At 42.8% G+C, this 20928-nt stretch overlaps 1 protein-coding gene across 1 annotated transcript; it reads left to right on the top strand.

The window, feature by feature from the left end:
* The first annotated feature begins 600 nt into the window (after positions 1 to 600).
* Positions 601 to 12983, top strand: znf469 (zinc finger protein 469). Its single transcript, XM_030054690.1, has one exon. It carries the CDS (start codon positions 601 to 603, stop codon positions 12586 to 12588), a length of 11988 nt encoding a protein of 3995 aa, XP_029910550.1. The 3' UTR covers positions 12589 to 12983.
* The last annotated feature ends 7945 nt before the right edge of the window (positions 12984 to 20928 follow it).

The raw sequence follows: 20928 nt of genomic DNA, 5'->3' as shown, positions 1-20928 counted from the left end.
TTATTATAAAATTCTCTATTGATTACACACATCGGGTCTTTGTGCTGGCTATGACAGCGTTGCTGTGTAATGTGACAATAGTGCTCTCTACTGGCAAAAGCTGGGAAGATTGCAATTGTCCTCAGTCTTGTGCACAACAAAGTTCAATTACTTATGTATTTAAACACATATCTTCTCAATCAATTGTGTAAGAAGATATCTGTTTTTATTTTTATTTTCATCCCCCAGAAGTTATTTTTATTCTGTTTTCAACACTAGCACCTGTTTTTTTAATGAATATATTTTATTCATTTTGAAACAATGCACATGTTTAATAGAAGTGACAGCTTAAATTTGAAAATGTACATGATCTTATCATCTTATAGGACTATTAAAGTTTTTTATCTGACCCTCTCAATTCTGTCTTCCCAGGTCTCCTTTATGCTGGTGCCAGATCAGTGATTCACAATGAAAGTGAAGAGATGAGCCTGCAGCAAGCAGCCCTGTCCCTGCAGTTCCTGCCACTGGAAGCTTACTAATTCATACGATCCGGAGGACCATGCCCCTGTCTCCCAGATAGCACTTCTGAGGACCAGGCCTTCACAGTACACCTTGTGCACCATGGCAGGAGAGACTCAGCGTACGAACGCTGTCAAAGAGCTGGACGCTGAGTCCAAACTGCAGGATGAGGGGACGACGCTGGAGCAGCAGAGTGACAAAACCACAAAGGAGTCTTCAGAGCACTTTTCAAGCACAGGCACTGAGGCCAAGGCCAGCAGCAGAGGGGCCAAGATTGAAAAATTAGAGAAGGAAAGGGACTATACTCAGCAGCGTGAGGCTGTAATACGGCCACAGCAAGCAGGAAAGATTGACTTCAGGTCACTGCAGAACAGAACAAAATTTGCCACTGACAGGACTTGGCCAAGTGGCAAAAGCAGCCCCCAGTCCCCCAGCGGAAAGGGCCGCAGCCGAGAAAAGGGAAAGCGGTCAGGAAAGTCAGACCGTGGCAACCCTCAGCAGCTGTACAGACTCAGCATCACAAATCCACGCTCCAACCCCACCATTGGTATTGCCTACCCACAGCAGAAGGTCTCACCACCCAAGAAGCTGGAGGCCAGTCGTGGCCCAGTCTCGGGCAGCTACAGGTTCCACGTGCCCAGTATACCAGAAAGAGAGGCTGAGCTGCAGCAAGAAGAGCTCAACTACAGCCGCTGCTTCCAGGAAGCCCCCTCCAACCTTACCTCCCCAAGCTATACCTCACAGTCACTTGGTTCATCAGGTGGAACCTCCACCCACCAACATCCACCCCTGTCTCATCAGCAGCAGCCAGCCCCAATGGAGAACAACAGTGCACAGCCTGGCAGCCAGCTGCTCTTGGCAGATTATCAGTTGAGTGGCTCTAATGCATGGCAGTCTCCCGAAAGGACTTTTAATGGTGCCAGCTATGGCATTTCATCACAAAAATCCACTGCCCTCACAGAAACCAGTAAGGCAAGTGCCTTTGTGCCTGGACCATTTCAATATGGATATCAGTTTCTGGAAGAAACAACCTCTGACTCTTTTCCCTGTGAACAGAACCCCCAGTCACAAGACTTCACAGACTCCTCCCTGGGTTCTGTTCATGTGACCCACAACTCTTTTTCCTTTACATCTGGAGAGGGCCAAGACATCACTCAAAACAACACTCAGTTCAGTAATGAACAGCAGCCAGAGGATAGAGCCTCTTACCCCCACCCCCCGCAGTCACAGTATATTCAAGTTCCACAAGGAGCCTCATCCTCTATGCACTGTCCCAGAAGTCTGATTGAGGACTCAGCAAGTAGTGACAGCTCTGGCTCTAGCTCACAGCAGTCAGAGCAGGGGAAGGGTGCCCCACCAGAGAGCACCGAGGTTTTTGGACAGGCAGACAGTAGCGATGCAGCCATCACTGCAGGCAGTAAGAGGAACTGCCATCCCAAAGACACAGCTGTCAACCAGAGAACACTCATGCAAGGAAGTGTGCACCATACAAGAAATATTGCACAGGGTCCAAACTCCCAAATGCACTTTCCAAACAAAACATACAGCAGCCCTCCACTAAGTAACATTCACATGGGCCCAGTGTCTTTTGATAAAAACATCAACAACAAAGTTCACAATAGGTTGCCACACTCATGGGATGGACCTAATAAGACATATTCACCAGCTGATTCAAACACAAGCCCATATCCTGATATGAATGATAAATTTCAGTTTCAGAACCAGCCAGCTCTTGACCAAAGGCCCAATTCATCTAAAAATGGCAGAATGCCCTGGCAGCAAATACGCCTAACCTCTGCTGTGCCCAGTCAAAACAGGATTGAGTTATCTAGGCAACTGAGCAACCAAAAATTGGCTTACATGGTTTCCCCCTCTGACTGGCAAGATGATAGTAAATCACATAAAAACGGCTCTCTGAAAAGCCCCAGCTCATTTTCTAACCAAAGACAGGAAACTGTCAAACACAGCAGTAGTACATCTTTTAAAGTGGAGATGAGCCATGCACAAGTCTGTGAGTCCAAAAATAAAGCTGTGTATTTTGGACTAAACCAATCAATTCCGGGAGCATCCTCAAGAAACTATAACTATCCACCATTACAAGTTCCACCTATGGGTCTTATGATGGTGTCACCTTATGAATCCCCCTTGCCCTCCCCAGTCCATAATCCCACATCTAACAGTACTTGTTCCTCCATCTCTCCAGCATCCACCAGTCCTGTTAACCTCAGTTCAGAGGAAAGCCAGATGTCAAAAGCAGGCCCCCCTCACCCATTTTATCACCAGCACCAAGCCAAAACTCAGATAACTTCAGATCACCTAAACACAAACCCTCACCAGTTTCACTCAGATGCCCCCCGAAACCTTCCTTATGTGCCAGACAGAGCCAAAGATGACATGATGAGCTACCTACAAAACAATGTACATCCTAAGACTACTGCGGATGGAAGCAAGGGTTATATGGACAGTTTTGGGGTGGATCATCATCAGCCTCCACCACCATACTCTGCACATCAGCTGTTAGCCACTTCTTTAGCCACAGCAAATCTTGACCAGCTAGATGTGCTTCTGACTTGTAAACAGTGTGATCAGAATTTCAACAATCTGGCCTCATTTCTAGGCCATAAGCAATACTGTGCTCAGCATGCGTTTGCACAAAATGACCTCAAAGACATATCAAAGATGGAGGACAGAAAATTCCATACAGAACTGTCAAAAGCTTCATCGTCTGGGTCTAGTGTGTCTGTGCCAAGGTGTCCATCTGAACTACATCTCTCTCTTTTGGGTCTCAATAAGAACGGGGAGCTGATAACTGACAGTGAGACAAAGGGAGACAACAAGGATGACCCAATGAAACTCAACTTGTTCTCTGGCCCTGGAAACCTTCCTGTCCCTCTCCCTGAATTGGAAATGGAGGATGCCAAATTAGACAGCCTAATCACAGAAGCCTTGAATGGACTTGGATATCAGTCAGACAATGCGGAAATAGACAGCAGCTTTATAGATGCATTTGCTGATGATGATCTCACCACTGTCAAAGCAACTTCAAACAAACAATCTTTGAAAACCAAAGAATCCATGGTGTTTGAGAGTAAAAGTAAACAGGCCACAGACGATGACAAGACTCTAACACAAGGAAAGTATCTTTATGACTCTGATGTTGAGAGCCCTGAGACGGATAAACAGTATACAGAAAGCAAACTTGAGAAAATATCTCTGAACTTGGAACAAGATGAGAAAATTAACATCAAAAAAGAAGTTTCTCATAAAAATTCAAGATTTGCCTCAGGGGGGAAGGCAAGGGAACAAGACGGCAAAGGAAAAGAGGCAAGAAAACTATGCAAGAGTGAGGACGAAAACACAAGCACTCCAAGATTTCTTTTATCCAGCAAGTTTTCAGAACGTTGTGGTGTTAAAAGCTTTCAGGATAGCTCTGTACTTAGAGGGTCAACACCTTCCCAGGCGTCCACATCCCCAACCTCAAGAACTGCAATCAAAGAAACTAAGAGGAAAAGAACTGGCGGGGGCACCTGGAGCAAAGAACTTATTCACAAAATAGTGCAACAGAAAAATAAACTCCATAAACTCCATGTTAAAGGCACCAAAAACCTCCAGTTCTCCCTAGTAATGGAGAGACTGACTCCCACTGTACAGAACCCTGCATTCGGAGAATACGACTATGTTTCAGATTCTGATGATGAGTGTGAGCCTGTAAAGATAGCAAGCCAAGGCCGCCTGAGCCAAAGTAGTCGATGTAAATACACATACACTAAAGAGTGCAAATGGAGAGCAAGGAGTGAGAGGGACCAGGCTGCATGGAGACATGAGTCAAAGGAGTGTTTTGAGGTGAAGAAGAGTGAAGAGGTTTCCCTCTCCCCCGAGAAGCATAGTTCTCACCAGAGACTGAGAAGGAGGGGAAGCAGGTCATCCACTAGCAGTGAACTCAGCACATCTGTGAGTATTTCCAGCGATAGTATCAACAGCCCCAAAAGCACTGACCGCACTGACTCAGACTGTGAGAAGAAGATTGAATCCAAGAGGAAAGAGTCTCCAGAGCAGAAAATCTATGAAAGGTCTACACCTCAAAAGTTGTGTAAAGAGTCCAGCACACTTGCACTGACATTCACTAAATCTGTCAAGAAGTATAATACTGATAAGCCTATCCTTTCTGATAACAAAGACAATGCAGAGACCCCAAAGAGCTGTCAATCAAATCCAGACGATACTGATCAACTATCAAGAAATGCCGTCAAAAACCTTGAAAAAAGCAAGAGTTCAAGAGACAAGCTGGATACGCACAGCAAGGAAACTGGCACAGCAGTTAGTTCTGACAGAAACACACCACAGAGAATAGACAATTTATGCGCCAAAGAAGAATCAACACAGTCTAGCAGTACAGATATCAAGAAACTGCAGTTTGACTCACACTCCCCTGCCATCAACAAAGAAAATGATTTTAATAATGAGACAAACACAAAGGGAAAATCTACAGGCAAAAGAAAAGACAGTGAGGGCACACAAGCAGCTGCACAGCCAAAGCTATCAGACAGTATCAGAGTTGAAAAACAGAGTGACAGTGTTTGTATGACGAAAGAGGCAATTACTTTAGTCAATGACTTAGACCCCAAGTCTGCATCTCTTTGCACCTCCTTGATGAACGAGGTATGCCTATCCCCCACTGAAACCCAGGGCCCATTAATACAGAAAGATACATCCCACCTCTTACCCTACCCCCTGGATCACGAACAAGGGCTCATGAAATCCCCCCTTTCATTTGACACTTCGTCAATGTTTGGGGACCTCACAGGATTTGACAATGGCCTTTACTCAGATATGCCAATGCAGAAGGAGGGTTTCACTTCAATAGAGAATACAATTGATAAAAAGGAAGACTTTGTATCATCCTTCTCTCCTTTTCTGGAACAAAGGGACTGGGGCCTCATGGTGGATGTCAGCCCAGTGCTACCAGATGAGATATCTCAATACAAAGGCAACTCTGAGAAATCAAATGAAAAGAAATCAGAATATAATCATGTTCCTTTGTCGCTGCCAGAAAAAATAATGGACTACAGCACAAATCTCAACAGCTGTGTATCAGAGGATGAACTTGAGATAAAGAGAATCGTGAATGAACTTGAAAACCAGCTCCAGACAACTAAATTGGAAAGTCCACCATTACTAGCTGACAGTGACCCCAAGCAGTTGCAAATGAGCAAGTTTTCTCCTTTACGCCTGGGGGATGAATCAGAAAGTGAAGGCACAGATCTGGATATGAGGTGCCCTGTGCAAACCATAGACGTGCCAGTGACTAGTATGCCATCAGAACATTTCACTGAGCCAGGTCTCCCATGGTCCAGTCCATTCCAGTTCGAGTTGATGGGTGGACACCATAGCCCTCACACGCCAACCCATAATGAACCGGGGGCCCTTGAACATTTTACTGAAAAAGAGGATGATACACCAAGTTTGATATCCACAGTCTCACATATTGAACACCCTCAGCTGCACCCTGACCAAAAATCAGAGGACATAAATGTCGAAAATGGGGCAACCACAAAGACAAAGGAGGAGATTTTAGAACAGAAGAGATACGCTGAAAACCTCATGAAAAGCCTTGAGATGATTTCAGATTCCATATTCAAAAAAGAACCCATTATTTCAGAACAGGAGGAGCTGAATGTCACCTCTCTCAAGAGTCAACAACATCTAGAAATTGAATGTCATGTGACTGATGCAGATGAGAGAGACGATCACAGTGGAAAGGAAGCAATTACTGAGAAGGAGAGTATATTATCACCCCCAAATATCAATGAGCGGAAGGATGATATTGAATTCATTTTGAATGAGTCACAGTCATCTCTCTGTAACTGCACTGACCCTGCAGTTGATGGAAGTCAGCCAATTTTATTGCAGCCAAGAGAACCCACAGAAAACAATGATAGCAGGGTAGAGACTAAAGCTGAGGAGGATATTCCTGACGACGGTGATATGATTGAGCCTACTCACTGCTCTAATTTGAAGAGGCATGACTCACAAGTAGCTCAGGAGACCTGTGGGAACAGTAATGCAGAGAACAACATAAACAAACTCTTTAAAAACAGTACGGACACTCCAGAAAATTCTGCCACAGATGACTGTGAGGAAGTAGAGGCGGTGAAAGGAATCATTGGTCAATCAGATGGCCAAGGTTTGCCACCAGCTCTACCAGACACCAGCCTGAACATGGGCGTGAACATGGACGATGTGGTGGAAAAGGCACTGGTAGTACAGTCCGTTAATATCCATAATAATGCACAAGATTGTTCTTCATCAACTTCTGTTGAAGTCAAAGTGGAGCAGTCAGATAATGTGAAAGAGGAAAATGAAATGGCTGTTGGCAAAACAAAACAAAATGACTTGATTGGACTTGCTGCCCCTCAAAACTGTTGCCCTCCTGCGATTTACAGTGCAGATCAAGCAATGGAGATTGTCACCACAGATAAGCCTTGCAGTCCAATACTGATGGAAACCAATATAGAGTGTACAAGTCACTGCTCACCCTCACAAGGTACTCAGTCCACAGAGATAGAGAGCAATCTGTTGACCCTTTCACAGTCTGATGGCATCCTGGATAGTCATACCAGCAAAATGATTCCATTACATGACAAACCAAAAACTGCCCTTGCTTTTGACACCGTTCAAAAACAAGAAGCAGAAGTTTCAAATCTAAAAGACATTGATGAACAGCTTCCTGCTCATCTCAACGCAAATCACCGGAAATCTCCACCCAGAGGGGCTATGGTGGAAAGTCAGGGTCTTATTCTACATGCTGCTCCACCAACGAGCCCTATATTTTCCACTTCTCCTCACACATCCATAGAGAAATCAGACATACAAGAGGACCCATGTCAATCACAAAGCAAATACAGTAGTGTAAACACTGACCAAGGATCTGTTCTGAAATCCCCCAGAAACAAAGATGATAACAAGCAGATGATAACAGCGGAGATGGGGTACTCTATGATAAGCCCACCTCACCTGGACCTGGGAATCACAGAGTGTACAATTCCCAGTACTGAAGCTACTGTTCCTTCTCCACTTCCCACAACCAGCACAGCACATCCATCAGAGGCATCAGAGGGCCTTGCAAAAAGAGACCCATTGTATGATTTCAAGCTTAGCCCACTGAACTACAATGGCATCTCAGATGACCCTCCACAACTGAATCAATATAACTACATCCCCATTTCACCGCCCAATAAAGGTGAAAATAAGCCAGATATCAAGCAGAGTCCTAGAGAGGACTGTGAATCATGTGACATCAGCGTTGACCCCTTACTGATTTTCAACAAAACTGCAACAGGCATAGACACAGAGATTCCTCTGAGCTCAGACCCTGCAACTAAACTTAGTTTAACAGACGAACCTTTGGACAGTAGCAGCATTCAGGAGAGTATGAAATTCACATGCCTGACATTGGGTCTTCCACCTCAGATCAAAAGCAGTGATTCTTCAGCTGACAATGTAAAGAAGGATCTGGATGTTTGCCATAATCCGCTTGAATCTGTTGACTATTTGCATATTCATGCTGACCTTGTGAGAAAAGTTGAATCAGAGAATTTAGATATTTATGAGGCTCCCTCTGAAAAGGATGCCGCAATTCTCAGAAAAGACATTTCAGATGGTCCGCCCACTCCTAAGCCACTCATCATCTGTGAAAATGAACAAATGCCTCTACCACCAGACCCATCAGAGAAACAACCAACAATAGAGACTGGCCAGTGTCCAACAACCTACCAAGTACAAGAAGAAATATCACAAAAAAAGACAAGTGTTCAGAACAACACTCAACAGGGAAAGGTACTCTGTGAAATCTGTTCCATGTGTTTCAGGACTGTGCCAGGGTTAAAGAGACATAAGGCCATGAAACATTTGGTCAGAGCAGAGAAACACACTGTCCTGGAAAATACAACATCAAGCCATCAAGGGAGTCTCCTTATTTACGAAGCATCACAGACTACAGAGAAAGGACATAAAGATGATTCACAGATCTGTTTCTCAACAAAAATAGATGGGACGTCTGAGACTCTCCATCCTGAGAGAAGTAACATTCTCACATCTAAAGCAGCAGAGACTGACTTAGTCCGGGAGGGAATCACAGCTGAAACAAGTACGTCAGTGTCAGTGGATGAAATAGGCCACCAAAACTCTCTCGTGCCAACAAAGGCAAAGAGGAATAACAAAGCCAAGAAGAATAAAAATAGTGAGGTGAACATAAAGCCTGACCCTTTCTCTGATGAACTTCTAAATATGTTGAAAACAGATATACTACAAGCAATAACTCCTGAATTCCAAAACCGTGGACTGCAAGAAAACTGCAAATCTCCTGAGGACCAGGCGAAGATCAATAAGCATCTTAACAAAGATGTAACTGAAATGGAGGAATTTTCTCTCCCTGCTGCTTCAAACTGTGGCTTTGAAGATATATCCAGATCCCCAACAAAAGAGACTAATGTACTCATTGAAGCTGTGGAATTAAATCAAAACAACACTGCCATGAAAGAGATGAAATGTACAAGTATGACAGAGATGGCAAACGGGGAAGCAGAAGTATGTATGAACATTAGCAAAGATTGTGGTGTATGTGTGGATAAGGATATTCGCAGAGAATGTGATGAATCCACAGAGAATTTGTTTGCTGTGGAAGAGATGTGTGAACGAAAAGGATCAGAGGAGAGCCTCGCCAAAGAAATTCTGAGAAAAGTGTCAGGTGATATAAAATGTGAGAAAAACAGTGGCCCTCCAGATGAGGTACATCCTCTCTCCTGCTCGAACCCTCTCAGTCCTCCTGGCATAAGTCCTGATCTGAAGGCCTTACTTGATGATGACACCACATTCTCGCAGCTGTTCCCCAGAGATGAGGAGACAAAAAGAAAAAAGTGCCCAAGGGTTTACAGCAAGAGAAACAAAAGACAGAAACTAGCACCTAATTCACATCTGACCCAAGACTACCCTCCTGAAATGTTTATGCAAAACAAAGATCAGTACGTAGAAAACCAAGCAGAACAAACATTCATCAATAATCAAAACAACCATTGTGACTATGAGACAATATCTATTGATGATGCCATCATGTTGAATATGTGCCATAACAGCACCTTGAAGAGTGATGCCAAGTCATTATCATCATTATTGGATATCAAACAAGGCATTAATGATCACGAGGACATTCCTGAGAATACTGAACAGCGTGGCAGCACCCTCTTAAATCCTCTTGAGAGCACCATTGATAAATCTTCAATAGAATGGAGTGGCTCCAGTGACTTCAGCAGTTTGACTGCAGACCCGATGGTGTCCTCTGACCCAAGCTCATGTAAACCAGAAATGCCAACTGCACCTTGTCCTCTGCCCCTCCCCTCAGCCTCTTACACTGTGGAGCCATGTGTCGCAGACAATGTAACAAATTTCCACAGCATTGACATTCAAAACATCAACACTACATTTCAGCTTCCTGAAATCCAATTCTTTGACTCCAACAAAGACATCTCGGTGGCTCCTCCCATCGCAGCTATTGACATAGAGAATCGGGATCTTGAAAAGTCTAAGAAACTAACAGAGCGGCGAGGCAGGAAACGCCAAGACGGCAGTATAAAGGTCAAAGATAAGCAGTACAAGTGCAAGGTATGCTTCACTTGGTTCCTCACCTTGGGGGAGCTAAACTTTCACAAGCTATCCCACAACCCTTCTCCACCCCCAACATGCTACATGTGTGTGCAACGCAAGTTCAGCTCCAGAGAACAATTGAGAGACCATCTGAGGGAGAAGCATGCCAAGAACAAGACAGGTATCTGGACCTGTGGAATGTGCTTGAAGGAGATATCAGATGTATGGATGTATAATGAACACCTACGAGAGCATGCCACCCAGTTTGCCCGGAAGGGCCAGACACAGGGCTCCATGCTAGGCATTCCAGGCTGCTTCATGCAGGAGACAGCTGTGAAAAACTTCATCACCTCAATCATGCAGCACCGCCCCAACAAAACAAACAGAGAGTCCAGCAAAGCCACTAAAGAACAAGAGAAGGCTGTGGCTGCAGACAGCACCGTAGGAGATGGGAAAGCTACAGAGGGGGCTGAGCCAAAACTTCACAAAACTAAAAGCAGCAATGGAATAAGTGGGAAGCAGAGCACATTAACACCACTTGAGGTCCTCCACAAAACAGAAGCACCTAAAAGTGTGGAGATGCATCCCAACTGCAAAGACCCCTCAAGGGACTGCCACCACTGTGGCAAACAATTCCCCAAGCCATTCAAACTCCAGAGACATTTAGTGGTTCATAATTTGGAGAAGATTTTCCTGTGTCACAAATGCCCAGTCTCTTATCAGGAGGCCCAGGAACTAAAAGATCATCTCAAGAGAGCACATGAAGAGGTGGATGAGCTGGATTCAAAACACACCACCCTCTACACTTGTGAGCTCTGTGCTGATGTCATGCATGTGATTAAAAAATCTTTCATCTGTAGCACCTGTAACTATACGTTTTCTAAGAAGGAACAGTTTGATCGTCACATGGAAAAACATCTGTCAGGGGGGAACAAAATTTTCAAATTCAGAGGTGTTCTTAGACCTGTCAAAGCATCTGCCTCCAAAGAGGATGACTGTGATTTGCCTGCAAGTAAAAAGAGGAAAATTCTCCCTGACAGTCTGCAAGAGAATAGTTCAGACAGTGGTATCGCTAGCATAGTTTCACTGCACTTAAATCAGAACTCTGAAACGCAGTCTTCCAAGCCCACTGTATCCACAGCAGATGACTCTACACAGACCAGCACGAATGAGTATCGCAGTGATACAAACAATACAAATGTTAAGACTGAGGACATTGCTGAGGATTACTCTGACCTACTTGTGGAGCTGGACCAGTGTGCATTTAATATGGGCTCTTCAGAGTCGACGGCACCCAAAAAAGAGGAAATTGATCCAACTCCCTCACCAAACATTGATAAAGAGGATTATGGGAAATCAATTACTGAACCATGTGATGTGAAGGAAGAGGATGAGTCAGTCAGCATCCGAGCAGAGACAACCTCACAATGGTTAGCTGCTAAAGAGAGCAATAAAATGGGGGATGAGGGGGGCAAAACCAAGCAAGGTTCTGCTGAAGGTAGCACAGATAACACTGAAGAGAAAAGAGATTCAGTTCCACCTAGTGATGACTCTTTTGGGAGCTTTCAAGAGAGTGAAATTATTTCAAATATACCTGAACCAGCAAAGCATGAATTAGCTGCTAATGTGATGGACCAACAGAGGGAGGATGAGCTGGGGCAAAACACACCTAAAACATACAACGACACCAAACCACAAACTTTGCTATCTGACAGTGCTGAGCAGCAAGGTAGCAGTCAGATGAACGACAGAGTCTCCCCAGCCAAAACAAGTGATAACACCAAAAACAATACCACCACAGGCAACTCCAGAGGTGCAGAATCAACACCAGTCTTACACTCTAAGGTACCACTCCATGCCTCAGTCTCAAATGAGGACAGAGAGTGTTTGAAACAACAGAAGAAGAGGAAAGAGATAAAGTCGCCCCATAGCCTGCAAAGGGTTTCCTCTCCAGCCACACGTGAGAACTTTGTTGTTGATGCAAGGGCTAAAAAGAAATTTCGCCCCAACAAGTGTGAGAGCCCTTCTTTGCAAAGAAAGTCAGATGGACCTAATGATTACCCGGTGCTCTCCTCAGTACGGGACGATGGTGTTAGCAACAAAATAGTCTCCAAGTGTAAGACGACAAACTTGGGTTTGCAATCAAAGAGAAGTTTGCTTGATAACTGCACACCAAAGAAAGCGGAGATTGTGACACATCTTAATGGGGATTACAAAGCCAAAAAAGGACCTCTAGGGCGGCCTTTGCATTCCCCAGTTTCTAAAGTGTCAGCAGTTCCCATGAACAATTCTTTGAATAAGTCTAGGCCAAAGTTGGGGGTGAGATCAATGGAAAGCCATTCCTACCGGACGGCAGAATCCCAGAATCACCTCCTAAGCCAGCTATTTGGCCAAAAACTTACTAGCTTTAAGATTCCTTTAAGGAAGGACACATCAGAATCTATTAACTGAGAGAGGTTTGAGGAATCTGTGAAAAAGAGACTGTAAATTTCACAATTACAAATGATCGAGACAATTCATTATGATGAATGAGATTGCACAGCTCTTTTCTGTGAAATGCTATTCTTAATACTTATGTAGTCACTTTATGTCTTCTTTTGTAAAGGTGTTTTTATTACACAAATGTGAGGACTAATGGCAGATATGAATTTTGGGTCAACAATGAATATGCTAGTTGGGCAAATCATTGATTTTTTTTTCTGCTATTCCTTTGTTGGATATTATCCGTTTCAGAGTTTATATTTCATTCACATAAAGGAAAGAAAAAAAAGAATACTTGAAAATACAGTAACATATTTTTTCTCCAAGAAATGCATGTTAGTTTTGCATTCACAACATGGTCTTATGAGTTATTGTCTTTTTTGCAACAGGACCAAATGACATCATAACTGACTTGGACTATTGTCTGTGCACCTTTTGTACATGCTTCCAAAAATATTCATTTTGTACTCTTTTTACTTTACTGTAATGCATTGACATTCATTGTATTAGCCTCTTGTATAAACATTAACTGGTGCTACATTGTGTTTTATTGTAATGTGAATGCCAATGTCCTCAGAAGGGAACATGAGATCTGTAGCAGTTACATTCGTAGAACTGTTCTTACGGGTTCTCTGTAGTTTCTTAAAAATGGTAAAGATACTGTGTAAACCATCCACGTAGTTCATATGTAGGCCGATAGACAACAAAATTAGGAAATCTTCCGTTGTATAAACTCAGGTGCATTCAAGAACACATCACAGTCCTGAGACCTGTATTCGGAGTTCCTCCCATGCACTGATATTACCACACACAAATCACAAACTCAATCATCTGTGTCTGTACTCCAACTGTTTAATTATTTACTAGGACAAAAAAAGGTGCTTTATCTTGTTTATACTGTATGTATCTTATATTGTATAATATTGTAGGTAGATTATTTTCTGGTGTAATGCTTAATGTCAAAGTTTTATTTTAATAATGTGCAAAAGAATCAAAGAGTGAGAAGAAAGGGAAATGCAATATCTCTTGCAGGATGTAAAGTGGTTCACTAAGTGCCTCTTTTATAGTTGGTTATTAAAGATCTGTATTGGTATCTCCCTGCTCATTTCTTCCTTTGTTCATGACATCTTTTGCAAATGTTCCAACTTCCATCCCTGTGGACTTCTGCTGTCACCATACACATCAAACACTGGAAGCAGTGGAAGCTGTTTGTGCCTTGAGGCAAAAACAGGTGCACACACAACCATAACAAAGTCTGATTCATTTTTTCTCAGCTCAGCACTTCAATGAGCTAACTCATCATCTGAAAGATGAGCATAAATGTAGCTTTACTACAGGGAAACATTAAAGAAGACAGTTACATTTATCAAACTACATGTAAGTCTCGCAGAACAAATGTAGAGCAGGCAGAAACGAATTCCCAGTTCTATCATGCTTCTATCATGTTGCTTTCTTACCATGTGTAAAATGGCTTCTATTCCTACATGAGCATATTTCATCATCACATAGGAATAAAAAGCCATAGTACACAGCGGCAGACATGTAGAAACACCAGGCGTGGATGTGAGGAGGAGCGATGTTTTCACTTCATCCACTAAATTACCCACAGACCTGAGAAAAAGAGGGAGATAAGAATAGAGGACAATAGACTGAGGTAGGTAGTAAAAGTAGATGGACAAAGAAGAAAGCAAAGAAGTTATTGTCTCACTCAAGGACTCAAGTTCAAGTTCTGAGTTACTGGAGAATGCAATAAAATGTTTTGTGACAGCTGTAGGATGCCTTGATCTTGAGAAAGTGGGTTCTGCACAGTGTTGTAGAGACTTTGTAGCTTGGATCAAACAAGTACAATTAGAAGATGGCGACCTAGGGTGAGGTCAGGTACATTTGAGACACTTTTGGTCATTTGTCTCCAACACCACCAAAATAAGTACAAATGTTTGTAATTTTTTTCTTTTTTACAACCCAGTCTGTAATTCTGAGTTCAAATATATAACAAAAAGTGAACTATTTAAGTCTGATGTTCACTTCCAACAGAATCTGATAGTGATCATGTAAAAGGCCATCAGTTCAGTTAAAATGGGCCAGCGAGATATGAGAACCATCATTCAACACACAAACAAATATTTTATTGCATTGTTAAAATTGCCATTGCAATAATTCAATAGTCTTAATTAAGCTTTGTGTGTGTGTATGTGTGTGTGTGTGTGTGTGTGTGTGTGTGTGTGTGTGTGTGTGTGTGTATGAGTAAGTGAGTGAGTGACTGTAAACAAGATTGTGCACATGTAGGTGGAAATTATGTGAAAGTGAATTTTGACACTTTATTGATTCCATGTGGGAATTGCATCGCTAAAGCTGCCAGACATAAACGACCAATAGTCATGTATAACAATATGAATATGCCGTACTCAGGATTGGCTCCTGAAACTGCTGAAGCTCCTGAAAATAGATTTTAATCACAGGAAGCATCAGATAATCTGCTGAAATTCAGTTCAGAAGGTGGCCCATTCTAGCTGAATTTAAAGGTCCATTTTATCTGCACTGAAAAAATGAGCTGACAAATAAAGCAGCTTTTTAGTTTTTCATTTTTATTCATTTATTCCTGATATGTTTTCCTGCAACATATTGATTAAGACACATGAAGTTCAGGTTGGATTCTTAAGACTGCATCAAACTTATTACTGGAAAGTCAGGACGCTCAGCATTTGATTTTCATGACCAGTGTCCTTACAAAACATTATGCCACCCACCATAGTAACCTCAGAACAGTCGAATCAGTTGTTATGTGCCAAATACTGTTACGGCAGTGATTTGAAATTATTTTCATTTATTGGCTTTTAAACATTAAAACGGTATGATGCTCCAACCTTATCTGGCTCATTTTATGTGAGAAAGAGGAAAGTGGAGGGAGACCTGTGTGGGCACCTGCAGTACAGCCTAAATAGAGAAATGAATGCCACTGATCCAATGGTGCTGGCATTTAATAAAGGAAGGATATCCACACAAGACAAATTTAAATAGTAGTTGTGGTGTTTTTTTGTTTTGTTTTTTTTAATAATATAGGAATGCGATTCTGAATTGTATTACAATTTAATGCTATTTATATTGGATATAATTCCTATGACAAGTCTGTCAAGATTGTCAGTAAGAGGTGTGTGTCCTCAGTGTGGTGACTGGCTAATGGGGCCAGGAGTAATGTACAGTGTGTCCCTCCAAGTCCAGCCCACAAGCCAGATGAAGGTCTATTACCAAAACATTATATGCATTAATTATTGGGAGGTTGTGTGTGTGAATATCTTTCTTTCTTTGAGTTATCTTTTTTATCCTTCACCTGCACCCAACTCGGGCTGGATGTGCACACCAGTGTCTCCTTTCATGCTTTCATTACATGAACAAGCTCATACCTGCAGTAGCTACATTAATTTGAAAGGAACGGAGGCCCCACTGGGAATCGCAATGGCACATCTCATCTGTTGTTTTCATCAAGCCACACAAGGTTTTATCAATTACCAATAAATAAATAATTTTTAAAAAGACGACATATTCATAACTCAGCAGTTGTACTTGCCCAGTAATATAGAATAGACTGCACAGTGTTTTCTGAGTTTATACCTTAATATTGCAAGCTGAGGATTTTATTATATTATTATTACTTTTTTAAAATTATTATTTATTTATTAAGTATGCCAGATTCAGTGTGCACTGTAGGAATCTTGACTACCAAGGACTTTAATGAGAGTAGTGTCTGAAGGCTTCGTGATTGATGACTTCAGTGACACATGGGAGAGTATCAAGACATGTAAATGATGTGCTTGTGATAAATGTCAAATTGAACTGTCTGAACGTGAAACCAAGTAACACACTGTCAAACAGCTTCCTTTTAATTCTGACCTCTTATTTTGATTACCTTTCTTCTCACTATGACCATTTTTAATATCTCTGGTTCTGATGTGTTATTCTAATTTGTTATGCTGAAATCGGTTTTTAATCAGGTTTATTCTGGTCTATCATTGTGGCAGTCCTCTTTGGTTTTATATCTCATTTTTAAATTTATCTGGCTTTTACCTCATCTTCATGGTGTCCTTGGTTTCATGCAGCGCCCGTAAACTTCCTCCGGGTCCTCTGGTCAGAAGCTCTCTGTTGATTAAGACAAAATGAAACTAGAGATCTCAGTATATTCTGTCACAATTTAGCCCAGAATGTGTCAAACAGAGCGAGCGGGAGCCCCACGTACCCTACTGTCAGGCATCCTTTTATCATCTGATCTATGAGGAAATTCTCCAGAGGCACAGTCATGCAGGAGCGTGACAGCAACGCTTTGCACTTTGAAGTAGAGTGACATTATCAGTAAGTATGGCCTTGAAATAGCATCTCTTTTCTCTCTCTCTCTCACTCCATTTCCAAGTCTCCCCCCGTCTCATCAGATCTCCTATTTTCTTCCTTTGCCGCCACCCTCGCTATCCTTCTCTTCCCTTCTCTCTTTCTCTGTTCTCCTTTCCCACCCACTGACTCACCTTTAGTTCCCATTTTTGCTTCCATCTTTTCCCATCTTCTTCTTCTTCTTCTTCTTCTTCTTCTTCTTCTTCTTCTTCTTCTTATCCCCACTTATTTTTTCTTCCACTCCCCTGTTCTCCTCCCTCATCTCTAAATCCCTAGTGATTCACCTCCTACTATCTGTCTCACTCTCCTCATTTTCCCTTCTCCATCTCTCCTTATTGCACCCTCACCCTTCACCTACCTTTCCCGTGTTTCCCCCTCCCCATCTACAGCCTCTCTCACCTCCCCTCACCCCTCACCCCCTCCTCCCCCAACGTGGAGTATGCTTTTGGCTGCCTCACAGGGAGGTCGGGAGATCAGGGGCAGATAGAGATGGGCTACTGGTCAGCGGTAATGACATAGAGGCTGAGGGGCACTCAGGTCACTTCTATTGGGATTCTGGGGTTTCAGCCATCACAGATAAATAGAGAGAAATAAATAGATAGATGGAAGGGGAGGGATTTGTAGCACAAAGGAAGGAATGACAGAGTATTCCATCTCCAAGCCCTCTCCGTGTGCACCGGGTGAGATCGTGATGAATTTCCATAGGGATGATATCCGAAATCATTTGTGTTCAGCACTGAGAATATGCATGAATAATTCAATATAAACAAGTTTCCCTGGTGTGAACAAAGAGGACAAAGGAATCTTTGAAATCAAGACATCAAACTAATTCTGCCAAACAACCATCAAAACACTGTCTACCTCCAAAAATCCTCAAATGGGAGCACCGGCAATGGGAAACTACACAGGAAACACTCCCACAAGACTGGCACCTGAAATAGGAGTCAAAGGAACTAGGGCACTGATAACATCAAAATGAATTACAAAGCAAATGAAAAGATAAAAATAGACATGGTGGAGGAAGGATTGTAGTTTCTTTGAATATGGAACAATAAACATTAAAGTAAAGCCACACGTTCTTTGGATCCCCTAATTAATAGCCTCTTAGCTGGAAGCCATGGTCCCTTACTGCCAATGAAGCCTTTATCTACACAACCATTTGTCATTCCAGTCAGCAACAGAAAGGGAACAGGCTGTGCACAATAGCTAAAAGTACCTGTTTGATGTTCCAGGTTTGCAGAAATAAATGGGGTTGCTCTTCAGGGGCTATGCAAACAAATGAAAGCCTGTTGGCCTGTGTCTGCCATGACTGGAACACTGCACCCAACAGCAGGTGTCTACAGAAGGGTTAGCGTAATAGATGGCGCACAACTCATTTCAAAGATAGTTTGTTAGCCTAATTGGCTAGACACATCTCATTTCAGAGTTAGTTTGCCAGCCTAATTGATTATACATATTTCAAGGTTAATTTGTTGGCTATAAGCTACCTAAAAATAAATTTCATATGAACCTCAATTTGTGATTGCATGTCGTTCCACGCTCCGCATCTCAGCTGTTGCTTTGGCAGTCTACCAAAGTGAGGGCAGCAAAAATTAAAAGCATCCATTTCAATAATAGACTATATTGTAAGTAAACAGATAATGAGTCATGTGGAAAACCCTCATCTTTTGATATAAATATATTCTGGCGTGACATTTTCACACTGGACAAAATCTTGTGCGTGAGAAACTATATCTGTTTTTTTTGTGCATAGACATTCAATATGACTGGCCCCTTTTTAAGCAAGACTGACCCTACCAGTCAGTGGACTCGCATCCCCCACCTCAGAGACTCTGTCAGTCCCTGTGCTCCCCCTTCTTTCACCGCCCCTCATCACTTCTCCTCAAACCTTCATCTTCCTCCACCCTCCACTCCTCCCCACGCCACTTCTCCCACACCTCCACCGTGCATCCTCTCAGCCTCTCCTCCTGCTGTTTCTGTGGTTATCACAGAGAATCTAAAGGATCGGCCCTGACATTTGATGTGGCACAAAATTGGATTTCCAGTGTGATTCTCTCCCTGAGCCTCTTGCAGAGTGTAATCCACGCTGTGACTAATTGAGTGGCACGCCAACAGCCTGTGTTTGTAAATGGGTGACTGGAGGTGAAATGTGTCTGCGACCTGCTCTTTTGTCTGATGGCCTGCAAGTTCATTAGTCAGATAAAGGAGAGGGCTAACACAAGTCTTGGCTATGCAGAATTGTCCAACACAGAGACACAATTTATCCTTTGTCAATGTCATTTCTTGTTGGTGCCTGTTTAATATGACCCTGTGCTGATGTCTGACTGTCTTTGCCATCCATAACTAATCGGAGCAACAGAATATGAATATAATTTCACAGAATCAGTATAAAAGAGGACATATCCTATACACTGACTGAACTCATGTGATGGGAAGCATGAATTAACTGTTACCAGATTTGGCGGTGACATTAGCCCTTGCACTGAGATAAACCTGTGGTCTAAAGTGGGAAGCAGAGGTGTCAAAGACATATGTAACAGGATGACTCACCATAGCTATGTCACCTGTCTGACCACTAGTATCCCACAACGCACAGCTCTAACCTGGCACATCCACTATACAGGCAGAGGAAGAGCTCCGTGACAATGACGCAACATACAAAACAAAAAAAAAAAAAAAAAAAACACTTTTCCTTGTCGATGGGTTTTCTCCTCACAAAATCCCCTCGCTATAATCTCAAACCTCTGTCATGCCCTCTGCTTCGGGAGCCCAGTATCTGATTTGGATTTGAATAATTGAAGCTGTTTTCCTCCCAGAGGACTGAATGTAGCAGTTTCCTCTTCATTAGAAACTTTCCAGTATGTGTACCCTCCCACACCCGTTTTACATTGACTACTAAAAATCACACATGCTGCACATACACACCCCCAAAAATACACACATACGGACTGGAATATAATGCATACACTCCCAAATGTTTACACATCTCAACACGTTCCAGAGGTTTGCTGTGACACAAAAGGCATTTTTAAACATGATTATTATTACTTTGATCAGTTGAGACACTGGCAGCATTTAAAAGCATGACGACAGTCAGCACATAACAAAAGGCACTAATGAATGGACTCAAAATAGACGGTAACGTAGTATACATACCTGCATGATTTCATTCACCATACTCTGGTTCTCGCTCTGTTTGTTTCTCTCTCTCTCTCTCTCGCTCTCTCTCTCTCTCTCTCTCCCCCTCTCTTTCTCTCTCCCTCTCTTTCTCTCTCTCCCTCTCACCTCCCTCTCTCTCCCTCTCTCTCTCACCCTGTCTCTCTGTCTATATCTGGATGTGCCTTCCAGCCTGATTCTGGAGGAACGAGTCTTCACCCTATCGAGTCGGGGACCAGGGCTCAGCTGCAGAGACTGACATCATCCCTTCCTGAGAGGAGGTTTTCCCCTCCCGCTATCTGCACCCTCCTCTCTCTCTCTCTCCCTCTCCGTCTCGCTTGCCCTCCCCCCCCAACTCAGCCACTCGCTCGCTTTGTACAGTAGTATACTCCTCCGATCTCTCCGTCTCCCTCTTCTGTTCCTCTCTCTCTCTCTCTCTCTCTCTCTCTCTCTCTCTCTCTCTCTCTCTCTCTCTCTCTCTCTTTCTTTCTCTCACTCTTCATATTCTCATTTTCATTTGCTTTCACATACTGCTGCTATTTCTCAAAGCCTCAGCATTTGAGAGTCATTGCCACTGAAATTGTAACTGTATCCACAGCAGCAAGTGCTAAACTAAGACACTGCTATATATGGCACCTTTTTTTGTCACTCATTGTAATCAAGTGTGTGAAACTGTCATCACACAGCAAAGTTATCCACCAGGAGTTTCCCACTAGAGGTTTTATTAATAGATGTAGCTGCCTGCAGGTGTTTCGTAATTAGCTCTCTTCTCTTTGT

Source organism: Myripristis murdjan, chromosome 6, assembly GCF_902150065.1.
Source record: "Myripristis murdjan chromosome 6, fMyrMur1.1, whole genome shotgun sequence".
Taxonomy (NCBI): Eukaryota; Metazoa; Chordata; class Actinopteri; order Holocentriformes; family Holocentridae; genus Myripristis; species Myripristis murdjan.
The sequence above is the reverse complement of the archived record's forward strand: the minus strand, read 5'-3'. Positions and strand labels throughout refer to the sequence as shown.

Excerpts from the sequence above, each read along its gene's own strand:
- znf469 (XM_030054690.1), top strand. The coding sequence starts at position 601 with ATGGCAGGAGAGACTCAGCGTACGAACGCTGTCAAAGAGCTGGACGCT.